Source organism: Diabrotica virgifera, chromosome 6, assembly GCF_917563875.1.
Source record: "Diabrotica virgifera virgifera chromosome 6, PGI_DIABVI_V3a".
In the NCBI taxonomy this organism is placed as follows: domain Eukaryota; kingdom Metazoa; phylum Arthropoda; class Insecta; order Coleoptera; family Chrysomelidae; genus Diabrotica; species Diabrotica virgifera.
The window spans coordinates 1,378,749-1,391,579 of record NC_065448.1 but is presented as its reverse complement, the minus strand read 5'-3'; the positions used below and the strand labels follow the sequence as shown (position 1 = coordinate 1,391,579).

The 12,831-nt window shown below is 34.2% G+C and overlaps 1 protein-coding gene across 1 annotated transcript in view; it reads right to left on the bottom strand.

The window, feature by feature from the left end:
- The window catches only part of LOC114330622 (cGMP-specific 3',5'-cyclic phosphodiesterase), a 335,506-nt gene that overhangs the window by 170,690 nt on the left and 151,985 nt on the right, over positions 1-12,831 (bottom strand). The window contains exon 3 of the mRNA XM_028280022.2: positions 11,295-11,603. Within this exon, the coding sequence (XP_028135823.1) occupies positions 11,295-11,603 (309 nt within the window). The remainder of the gene's footprint in view (positions 1-11,294; positions 11,604-12,831) is intronic.

The following is a 12,831-nucleotide window of genomic DNA, read 5'->3' as shown; positions in this document are numbered from 1 at the left end:
ACCTTCAGTGACTGCACTATAAATTGAGAAAAATTAAAAAACAAAATTTTCAATCGGAAGAATATAACTGCACATTGTAACATAATTTTTATTTACAAATAATTTTTCTTAATAACACTTTTCGATATTGTGACATATAAAGGTACTTTACTCTTGAGCGAAATTCATATTTTTTAACATACCTCGTACACTATTGATAAAATTTTATATCTGATAATTGCATCTTAGGTTTTAGATTATGCAGAGCATTTTATAAAGAATAACTTTTTTCATAAAGTTAATAAAAAAAAGGTTTCAATATGGTTCCAACTTAGTGGCACCTATTGCATGTGTATATATCACACTTTAAAAAGCATACCTTGTTTACAAATAGGCCCAGAATTTTTTGCAATACACCATTTTAAAGCAAAGAAAATAAGCTTTATTTTCTATTGCACGATATATATACCTAAATATACAATAAAAAAAGTTATAATGAGAAATTTAAAAATAATCGGAAAATATATCAAAAATCATTAAAAGTATAAAATCTTGAAAAACCATATCTTGCTTAAAAATAGTTATACAGCATTCTACGATAGACCATTTTAAAGGTAATGACTTCTCTTTCTATTAAATGTAACATTGCATATGCCTAAATCTACGTAGAAAAAGTTACAGAACAATGTTTGCGAAGTAACAAGGAAAATGTCCCAAAATCGCTCTGAGTGGTGAACTTTGAAAAATCATATTTTGAAGACTGTAAATCACAGAGACATGCGTCATTTTAAACAGAAAGGATGGAAGTTTTTGTTCTGTGAAGCGAAGCCTATACCTATAACCCAGTGGAAAAAAGTTATGGGGCAAAAAACAAAATCTTTCGTATTTTTTCTTGCTTTTAGTTTGAATAAATTTTTTGTAAATAAAGTATTTTTGACTTTCAAATTGTGATACTTCGATAGTAAATTTAACCTGGAACAATTTTCCTGTAGACGTGTTTGCACCAAAAGTTCATAGAACTCATCCTAATTCGCCCTGTTCCTAGGGACTAATTCACCCCTTTCTCAAAAACGCACCCCTTTAAATGGTAGCACTCCGCGGTTTTTTATACTTAGAAGTCCATTGACTATATGAAACAAGAAAACCCCGTTAACGTTGTAGTTCCTTTCTAAAATACATAATCAATAGCCTAGTATAACAAATTATTAAAATCCCTTTAAGGGCTACATCACAAAACGTTTTCGAAGCTGAGCCACCAAAGAAATACCAGGGTATGAACCCCTTAAACGGTATACAAACTTGTTATATTAGCTTAATTGTTTAAAATTCCAAACGATGGATAAAATTTATAAATATTTGGCACTTAGACACAGCATGACTCCCCATTACGTGGTTTGCTAAACAGGACTGTTAGATGGCAACTCAGACAACTCAGGCAACTCAGAACTAGATGGACTTTTATTTATTTATTTATTTATTGTTTATACATATGACCTGGCCTCTAGTGACTAATCCAGGTCGTTTTTTCCTGATGGGATTACAGATATTTTTTTATATTTTTACAATTTTTACTAAACTACTTAATCTATTTTTACAATATACTAATTAATTTGCCATAATCTATTAATTACATTTAACAAATACATTTAACAAATTTAAACAATATACATTTGTTAAAATATTTTTGGTACTATCAACTCCCTTCTAAGTTATAAAGACAGTCCCTCTATTTTCAGAAGAGAGTTGGTAGTCTTTTTTTTTAATTTAATGAATTATTTATTGAATTATTATTTTTATTTATATATTTTATATTGAATTATTATTATTAGAATTGTAAATATCTATTTTTGAATTTATATTTTATTTATTTTAACTTTATCTTACTCAACTTCAACAGGGTTGCATTATTTGTTGTCTTCTTCTATTATTATAGATTTCTTGTTGTTTTTTAGATATTATTTCTGTTAGATTGTTTAATATTCCAAAATATTCTTCATTTTGTAATATATCTTTTATTTCAATTCTTTCTAATCTTCTTCTCATTTCTCTATGTTCTTCATTTTCTATAGTATTTTCACAATGTAACACTATATGTTCTGGTGTACCTAGTTCTCCACATTCACAATATGCATCATCTTTTAAGTTAAATCTTTCCAAATATGTTGGGTACGGTCCATGTCCTGTTAAAAAGTGTACTAGATGGACTGTCAGCTGCCATCTAAAAGTCCTCATGTAGAGACAAATTCACCTGTTCGGCAACCCACGTGCTATGGGAGTCATGCTGCCTAAGGGCCCAATCTTTATAAACTTTTTCTATCGTTTAGAATTTTAAGCAACTATGTTAATATAACAATTTATTATACCATTTAAAAGGTTCATACCCTGGTATTTCTTAGGAGGCTCAGCTTGTGATCTTCTTCTTCTTTGAGTGCCTCTCCTATCGGAGATTGGATATCATTAGGGCGATTCTAATTTTATTTACTGCTGTTTTGAACAATTCGTTAGTGGTACAGCCAAACCACTCTCTCAAATTTCTCATCCAGGACATTCTTCTACGGCCTGGATTTCTTCGTCCTTGGATTTTTCCTTGCATTATATTTTGTAGGAATGTGTACTTTTGTCCTCTCATCAGGTGGCCTAAGTATTCAAGTTTTCTCTTTTTTATACTCCGTAGAACTTCTGGCTCGTTATTTATTCTGCGTATTACTTCTTCATTTGTAATTTTATCCACCCAACTTATTCGTAGTATACGGCGGTAGCACCACATCTCAAAGCTTTCAAGATTTTTAATATTCCTCTGTTTAAGAGTCCATGACTCCACACCGTAGAGCAAAGTACTGAATACATAGCATTTTAACATTCTAGTTCGTAGATGAATACTAATATCACGATTACAAAATAATTTTTTCATTTTTATAAAAGTAGACCTGGCAATTTCAATACGTCTTTTTATCTCGTGATTTTGGTCACCTGTTTCATTGATAAGGGTTCCCAAGTATTTGTATTCGTTTACTTTTTCAAGTTGGGTACCGTTTATTGTGATACTAGTGTCATTTATTGGATTCTTACTGAAGGTCATATATTTGGTTTTTTTGACGTTCATCCTTATGCCGTAGTTATTACATATCTCATTCATAGTTTCAACTAAATGTTGTAGATCTTCCGCTGTTCTTGCCATTATCACAGTATCGTCAGCATATCGAATGTTATTGATAACTTCTCCATTGACTATTATCCCTTCGTTTGCATATGAGAGAGCTTCTTGGCATATTTGTTCGCTGTAGATATTAAATAAGAGCGGTGACAATATACAACCCTGTCGTACTCCTCTACGTATTTCTATTTCGTCCGATGTTTGTTCTTCTATTTTTATATTAGCTCGCTGATTCCAGTACAGATTTAATATTATTTGTATGTCTCTGGTGTCAATGTTCTTACTCTCCAGGATTTCTTTGAGTTTACTGTGGCGTACTTTGTCAAAGGCCTTTTCAAAGTCTATAAAGCAGGCGTGTACCTCTTGGTTAACATCTAGGCATCTCTGTGTTAGAACGTTCAAGGCAAAGAGAGCATCCCTTGTACCTAATCCTTTTCTGAATCCCATCTGTGTATCGTTAATATCGATGTCTAGTTTTTGATAGATTCGGTTGTGAATGACTCTAAGAAATATTTTAAGCAGGTGACTCATCAAGGAGATTGTTCGATGATCTGAACATTGCATTGCCTTAGTTTTCTTCGGTATGGTGACAAACGTAGACAGCAACCATTCTTGCGGTATTATACCAGTACTGTATATTGTATTGAATATATGCAATATTATGGTTACGGATTTATCATTCAAAAGCTTCAGCAGTTCTGTAGGGATTTCATCAGGTCCGTTTGCTTTTCCATTTTTAGCGTTTCTTATTGCGTATTCTACTTCTTCTTTCAATATGTCTGGCCCAGTTGCATTGATTATCTGAGTTAAGTTGTTTCTATCGTCTTCAAATAATTCATTCAGGTATTCTGTCCAGCTTGTGATCAACCAGTTCTAAACACTGATGATGATATTTTAAATATCGAAAACGTTCTGTAATGTAGCCCTTTTGGAATACATTAAATTTTCTTTATTAAAAAAACAGTATTACGTCATCCAGAATTTGTGCTTTAATTACACATCGAGGATGTAGCCATCTTTTATTTTAATCGTTTCCATCGGAATTTATGTCATAACGTTAGTGCCAAAACAATCCGATCTTCCCACACACTTAAATAAATTTCCAACAATTTTATTACCGTCTTTCCACAATAAATGTTCAGGCAGCAAACGGTAAATATTTAATGGTAATAAAAATAAGGGTGGATAGGGTCGTAAAAATATTACTACAGTAATAGCAATAAGCGTTAGAATTGTAATTAAAATGAAATATGACGATAGTTTAATCAATGTTGAAGATATTTAGGCTATTAAGCATATTTGGGTTAATAGGAGTTTACTTTGTAGTATGTTATGGTGTTTTATTTATATAAAATGATTTATTATACAACGCAATAAGACAGTGGTAAAAGCAAGCAAAAGGATACGACAAAAAACAAAAATATACGATACTAAACATAAAAAAGTACAGATCATTATATCTGTGCGGGTCAAATTTTAGCCAGATGCGCGTGATCGAGAGAGAGAAAGTATTCTAATAAAATGAGATAGAACATAGCTCTGTATATTTAGTTCAGGGAAATAAGTAAATAAAAGTACCTTGTTTGTGATACTCTCCCAGCCAAGTAAACGACAGTTGTTTTGAGCAGCATGGACCTCTATAACAAGTACTTATATTATGTTTCTTGCAGTCGATTTTTGGTTATTAACAAATTAAGGCGAAAAACACTCAATTTTCGGTGCTTATAAAGAGCTGTGACGCCACTGATGATGATAATTAGCGTCATTTGAAAGAACATACTTTAAAATCTTATTGTACCAAAATATAGATTCCCTTTCAACGGAATTGTCCACAAAGCTTCAAAATGTGATTATCAAAATCGGAAGAAGCTGTTCTGTCTAATTCTTGTTAATGGATTTCGATGTTTCTTTTTTTAATTTGTATATACTTTTTGCGTACATCAACAACAGTGCTTTGATATGTCGTTTGACTACTTGGAGGCCAAATTATGTATTGAATAGCCACACAAACACTACTGGGACTATGCTTGAGGAATCCATCTTCATGATGAACTTAGATATGATGATGATACCAGAACTAATCTTCACTGAGAAGATTAACACAATTATACCATCTAGAGAACAAAAAGTCACAAATATTAATGTGGACTTAATATGGTTCATTGATGGATCTAAAACTGCCCATGATACTGAATCAGGAGTCTTTGGGCAAACATGTAACTATAATAAATCTTACAGCCTAGGTCAACATTCAACGGTGTTCCAGGCTGAAGTTTTTGGTTTGGTGGCCTGCATTTATGCAATCATTGAAGAATACCGTAAAGCTAAGAGTATCAACATGTACACAGATAGCCAATCGGCTATTCTAGCTATAAAGAACCCTCCCACCAAATAAAAACTGGTGAGAAACTGCAAAGATCTCTTTAACAACCTGGCAAAAGACAATAAAGTGTCTTTAATATGGGTGCCGGGTTATGAAGGAGTGCCTATGAACGAACGAGCAGATATGTTAGCGAAACAAGGCTCGAGAGAAACTTTTGAAGGTCCAGAATCTTTCTGTGGCATCACTAAAGATGCTACGAAAAACGAGGTTCGGAAATGGCTGATAAAGAAGCATCGAAAGAAATGGAGAACCACTCAAGGGCAAATCCGACTAAAAAAATAATCAATAATATTGATAAAAAAACTCTCGAACAGTTTGATGAACCTTCATAAACAAGAGATCAAAACGTCACTGAAATGGTGACTGGACATTGCCGTTTAAAAAATCACCTATACAAACTAGGTAAGGTGAATAAACCGTGGTGCAGAAAGAGTGAAATGGAAAAGGAGACTGCCATTGCAGTGTGCTAGATGATGTAAGACAGGAATTCACTGGTCAACTCAGGTTTGAACCAGAAGAGATCCTAAAACTACCTATAAGATAATTATTGGCCCTCGTTGAGGTCACATAACTTATTATAGTTTAAGGAGAAGAACAGGGTGTGGAGTGTGGTACAAAGGTCTCATGACCAAATACCAGAGACTAACAAGTCTCGTGTGAGTAAGAAGAAGAAGAATGTCGTTTGACTCTTATACAAGTCCTCGGGACTTCGGCAGATCAGCTATAATATAAGATTTTCACCAATACCCGATAGACCTTCTATTTTAGCGCTTAGAACTAATTTCAGAGCAGTATTTTGTGTTGTAAGGTACGATTCCGACAACGACGGCAAACGGCAACTGCAAGCGGCAGTTTCAGTTGTCACCACGGCAACATTTGCCGTTTAACTGCAATTGCTGTCCGGCAGAACGTCAGTTGTTAATAAATACAGTGCTAGTCAAAAGTCCGTACCCCCCCTCGTATCTTTTGAACGGTTATACTTATAATAGTGAAATTTGGAGGGAGGAAATAAACGGATGTAGGCGTCTTAACTAGTCATGACAGGTGACGTAATAGTGACAGATGACGTTGCAGCGCCACCATGACAGATAATTTTAAATGAGACCTTATGGCAAGTGATACCTCGTTTGAAAGGTATTGAAAATACCTATTCAGCCATACTAATTTTTTTGGATATAAATTGATTTTGATTTTGGTGAATAAATGAAATAAATATAAAATTGTAGTTTCGCATTTAATTAATAAAAATTCAAATGTCCGCCTATGTTTTTTTTTGTCAAAAAAGTTCACGTTTTTCAGTTCTCTAATAGTTTTTACGTCAACGTCAACCCTTTTGACAAGTAATCATAGGCGGAGGTTTGAATTTTTATTAATTAAATGCGAAACTACAATTTTCTATTATTTCATTTATTCATCAAACTTAGCTTAAACTCAAACAAAATTAGTATGACTGAATAGGTATTTTCAATACCTTTCAAACGAGGTATCACTTGCCATAAGGTCCCATTTAAAATTATCTGTCATGGTGGCGCTGCAACGTCATCTGTCATTATTACGTCACCTGTCATAACTAGTTAAGACGCCTAAATCCGTTTATTTCCTCCCTCCAAATTTCACTATTATAAGTATAACCGTTCAAAAGATACGAGGGGGGTACGGACTTTTGACTAGCACTGTATATAAATTAATAGTGCAAAGTAAATACGTATGTCATGGTAACAACTGCCGTTTGCAGTTATCTAATCTGTCTAAACAGCTCTTAACATACATATTTGTCTCTTCGTCTTCTTCATGGCCATGAGAACAATTCTGTAATAATACTTGTTGGTTCTTATTTGTTGGCAATATTCCCTTTTCTTAATATTCCATTGAAGGACCTATTAAATCGTGAAAGGTTCGTATCGTATCGCTTAAAACCCGTACTATAAAAATGTGCAAGATTTGTATCATTTTCCTCTTTTAAAAGAAATTGAAGCTTTATGTATTCGCCATTATTACGAAACTTCGAACACTAAGGGCTACTGTTTTATTTCGAGATATGCCACAAAAGAATTATAGAGCCTTCCACTCTAAGAACTTCAAAGCAAGTGGCCGGAGCAGTTCACCGTTCACCCACATAAAACGTGTATACAAGGGGTTTGTACATATTTAAACTAAAATAAAAGCTTTAAGGGCTCTTCTTTCTTCTACAATTACTATCTCCCAGAGATAGAAAAATATAGTTAAGTTACTATTTTTCTTTATTTTCACATAACTTTTTTATTTATATATTATAGGTCTGGATCCCGCGTATAAAAAAAAAGTTGATTAATAGCAAGCTGAAAATTTGTTAATAGCTTAAGGGTGTCTAGTCAGACAAACTTTGATATATGGGAACACTGGAACAGGGGAAGTTTTAATTGTGGAACAGGTTAAAAATTTGGAACGGTCAGACCACGAAAACGGCACATGTATTTTTTCCGACAGAACAGACTTAAACTCCTCGAACAGAGATTAAACTCTCATGCAAAAATCAAACTGCTATTTATAACCAAATGGGCGTTTTAATGAGTGGAATATGTAGAATATGTCAAATGACAGGAATTATGACAGGTGATAATTAGCAGTCTGATTTTTGCATGAGAGTTTAATCTCTGTTCGGAGAGTTTAAGTCTGTTCTGTCGGACAAAATAAATGTGCCATTTTCGTGGTGTGACCGTTTCACATTTTTAACCTGTTCCACAATTAAAACTGCCCCTGTTCCAGTGTTCCCATATTTCAAAGTTTGTCTGACTAGACACCCTTAAGCTATTAACAAATTTTCAGCTTGCTATTAATCAACTTTTTTTTCATACGCGGGATCCAGACCTATTATGTAGATTGTGTACGTATTGATTCTATACAACAAGGTTTTCGGAAAAGTATGTCCACAATAGACATCATATTATTTATAGCCTGACAAATTGCTGAGAAGGTACTGGAATATAATAAACCTGTATTTATGTTCTTTATAGATTTGATTAAAGCCTTCGATTGTGTAAGATTAGAAGATGTGCTTAGATTGCTAAAGGAGAAAAATCAGCGTAACAAGATGATAAGGATAATTAAAGATATTAATACCAAGAACAAAACCAGAATAAAAGTCGAGAATGAACTAACATCGGAACTAGAAATCAACTCGGGAATCCGACAAGGGGATTAATTTAGTAATGGACAAAATTGGACTGGATTTAGTAAAAGGACTGGTATGGGAGGAGATTCCTACAGGAAAAAGACCACTCGGACGTCCCAGAATGCGATGGAGAGATAACATACAATCAGATCTCCGAAAACTCAACATTCCATTTGACCCTAGGTTGATGGAAGACCGAACAAATTGGAAGAAAGTTGTACAGTCAGCCAGGACCCACCCAAGGTTGTAGCGCTACGTGATGATGATGATGATGATGATGATGATGATGAATGGACAAAATCATACAAGACATTCAAAGTACATGCAATGGATATAAGATGGCAGAAAAACAAATAAAAATCCTCTGTTATGCTGATGACGCAATCTTAATATACGATAACGAGGATAACCTACAGCGAATGGCACAGATTTTCAATACAGTGGCTAAGAACTACAGCATGCAAATATCAACAGCTAATACCAAATTCCTGGTAGTGTCAAGGGAACCTATAAGATGCAAATCAGTAATTAACAACGAACTAATTGAACAAGTCTCGAGATTCAAATAACTGGGAGTCGAAATATGTAGTTATGGAGATGTTAAAGAGAGCGTCCGAAAGCAAGCAAATCAAGCCAATTGCATGTCAGGATGGAAGGATGGATATGAGACTGGAAGGAGAAGTACGCATATACAAATCATGTGTAAGACCAATCATTACATACGCGATAGAATCAAGTTGTGACACAGCAGAAAGCAAGAGGATACTGAGAACGTTGAGGTCAATAACTGGGAAAATACTAAGATACAGCATACCGAACGACAGAATCAATGATCTCTGTACTCTGTAACATACAAGATATAGTACGATAGGGAAGACAGAGAAGACGAGAGTGGAATCAGCATGTGACGAGAATGGACAGCGAGAGGATATCCCGTATAGCCAGAGATTCAAAGCCAATAGGCAAGAGACCAATAGGAAGACCCTTTAAAAGGTGGCGAGATAGCTGGCAGTCAACATCACAGCTACGAATACAAGCTCAAAATCGGTTAAGAACAGGTCAAGAGGCCTAATATAACAAGAAGAAGAAGAAGAAGAAATGGATGGTATAGTTAATATATAGTAAATATTTTTTATATTTTGATGACCTTTATACGAGATTTTATAAAAAGTTCGATTAAACGTCTGTTTTGGAGGTGAATTTACCCCTTTACTAAAAAGGTAAGGGCTTTTTTTGTTACTTTTTAGAGGTTTATGTAGTAGTCGTATAGATATATTAAAAAAAAATGGTTTACTGAGATTGGTGTAGTAGATTTTGAGAAAATCGTCTCCCAGTTTTGAAAAATGTGGTTCGACAAAAACGGCGTTTAAAGTATTTTACTGTAGTTTCAACAAATAAAATGGTCATATGTTTCTCTAATCAGCGATTCCTGGTGCTCTCACTGTTCAGTAAAAGCTGTAAATGGTCGACACAAGCTTTTTTTTATAATTCTGCCCTTTTGAAATCCCGCTGGCTCCTTCTACTGGCTTGAGCAATACGAGTTTCGCCGATATTTCTTGACCAACTCGTTGCTATTTCTCCAATTTTTATTCCCATAAGGTGCACGCAAGGCATGTGTTAAAGCCGTACTGACATACACAGCTGAGACAAGGGCCGAGACAACAAAAACCAAACAAATAATGAGAATAACAGAGATGAAAACCCTAAGATCCATAGGAGATATCAAACTCAGAGATAGGATACGAAACGAAGACACATTAAGAGAGCTAGGCGTTCAAGACGTAGTGAGATGGACAAGAGTACGACGACGCATGTGGAGAGACCACGTAGATCGGGTGGACCCTGAACGTCTGGTAAAATGGGTAAAAACACAGAAAACAACACCAAGCGACCCGTAGAAAGACCCAAAAAACGATGGTACAACAGCTGGAGCTCCGCATCACAGCAAAGACTGAATCAGAAGAAACAGGACATATTCCTATTACAAGAAGAAGAATGCATCACTAAAATTTAACTTTATTCCCGAGAAACTGGGTAATTCAGAATTGTTTTATCAAGTAAACTCATTATCTTTAAATTGTTTTTTAATAGTATGTTAATTTTAATGCGCCCCATTACTTCGATTGCGTTTTAAATGACCACCAGATCAAGGAATAATTTCCGATTTTCAAAACAATAATTTTCGATAAATTTCTAATATAAAACACGTGCTCAGTTTAAAAGTTTTAGATACAACTGTCGAGTTGCAGCTGCACAGGTCGGGCGCCGCACGTGCTTTTGTATACAAACGAGTTTTAGCTCAAGTAGGTACCGTTATAAATACAGCTATAACTTCGTTTCTATTTCGAATTTCCTAATAAAATTTTAGAACAGCAAGTATTTATATGATACTAACGCTCGGTTTCATAATCAGTTAAAGTGGACTTTAAATTTTAAGTTGGTACCTTTATCAATGCATTTCATATGGGTAAATGTCAACGTTAAAGTGAACTTTAGTTAATGTTCACTTTAAGTTGATTATGAAACCGGGCGTAAGAAATGTTTTTACGTAAAAAACAAAAATCGATTTTTTTGTAATTTAGAAAGGAGGTAAAAGTCCCCTTAATAAAAAAAAAACATTTCCTCACCTTGTATGCGTCCCTGATATTGATAAGCGTCTTCGTCTGCGCCACTGTCCCGGCAATCCCAACGCCGAACGGTATCTTCAGTTCCTCAGACCTGGACAGTCTGATGGCTTCGTCGAAGGAGGAATCGTGCCTGACGTCGAACAGTTTAGGGACGAGGTACTTCTCTTCCCCCGTCGATCGGGCTAGAAAGAGGGAACCTCGGTCCGCGTGGGTGAGAATGCTGACGTTTTTTAAAATTTTGTAACACAGCACGTCTATGTCTAGTTCATTCGCTACGTCACGGATGAGTTCCATAAAAAGTTCTGATTCCTGCAACAAAAATAACGTATAAATAACGTAAATAAGGTGAATTTTTTTCATTAAAAATTTTGGATATGGAAAAGCTCAGGAATCTTATTTATAATACTCAGCTAGTAGTGGGTCTGCCAGAAGAGCGATGTACAATGATTTTAGTACATAATTTATTTAGTTTTTATTTTAATTCATTTTCACAAGCAACCAAGAATGCAGGCTATCACTAGAGCTAGAGGAGGAAATACTAAGTACTGAATTGTTACATTGTTGCAGTAAAAAAGTATTATATTTTCGTTAATGTTTCCTTTTCTAAATAAATGTTATAAGCAAAATCAGACTATTTCATTAATTTCTCCACAAATTTGTTGTAACCCTGGAATATGTAAGTTACTGGACAATGCATATATACGTGGAATATTCAGTCAAGCACAACTTATTTAGCAACAAAAAGTACAAAACGTTCCCAAAGAAAAAATGTATATTTCAAAACCAGACTCAAAATAAAATATTGTGCAATATTTTTGCTTAAGTGTATATTATAGTCACACCACATCACAATATAGCAAAAACTCATTACGTATACTAAGCTTTCTTTTACACTTCATTTGCTCACTTCTTTGCTTTTATAGATTCCGATACCCTGATTCTAGCTATCAAAGACACTTCATCCAGTAATATAAACGAAAACTCATACACAAAGACACTTAAGATTCGTTTTTGACATATGATTTTATGACTTTTTTTCTTCGTTCTCTCTTAACTCTGCCTTTATTCGCGGAGGAAAAGGTACGAAAGGCCAATGTTATCATTGCGGCCTCTCGAAATAGAAGTTAGTCCATGATGTGAGGCTGCTCGCGTATCAAAACATTTCTGATTCCCTATTTTGCGGATTCCTGTTCAAAAATGTTCACTTTAAACAAATAAGGAGAATGCTGGGCGAAATTCTTGGGCATAAATTGTTTAAATATTTTTTTTAAACAAATTCTAAAAATCACCTTTTCTGCTAGTTGTTCCCCGTTTTTTTTTTGTTTTTTGGGCCAATTTAAACAAAAAAAGGCCTCTTTTAATTTTTTTATTAACGTTTTTTATTTTTAATAATAATACGAGGAAAATATCAATACCATATATAAATCGACTATCCTAGAAACTTAAAACAATAGGAAATAAATTCAACATTCAAAACAACAAACACATTGAGATCTATTCTATCTAAAACTAAACCTAACAATGAACAAGAAAGAAC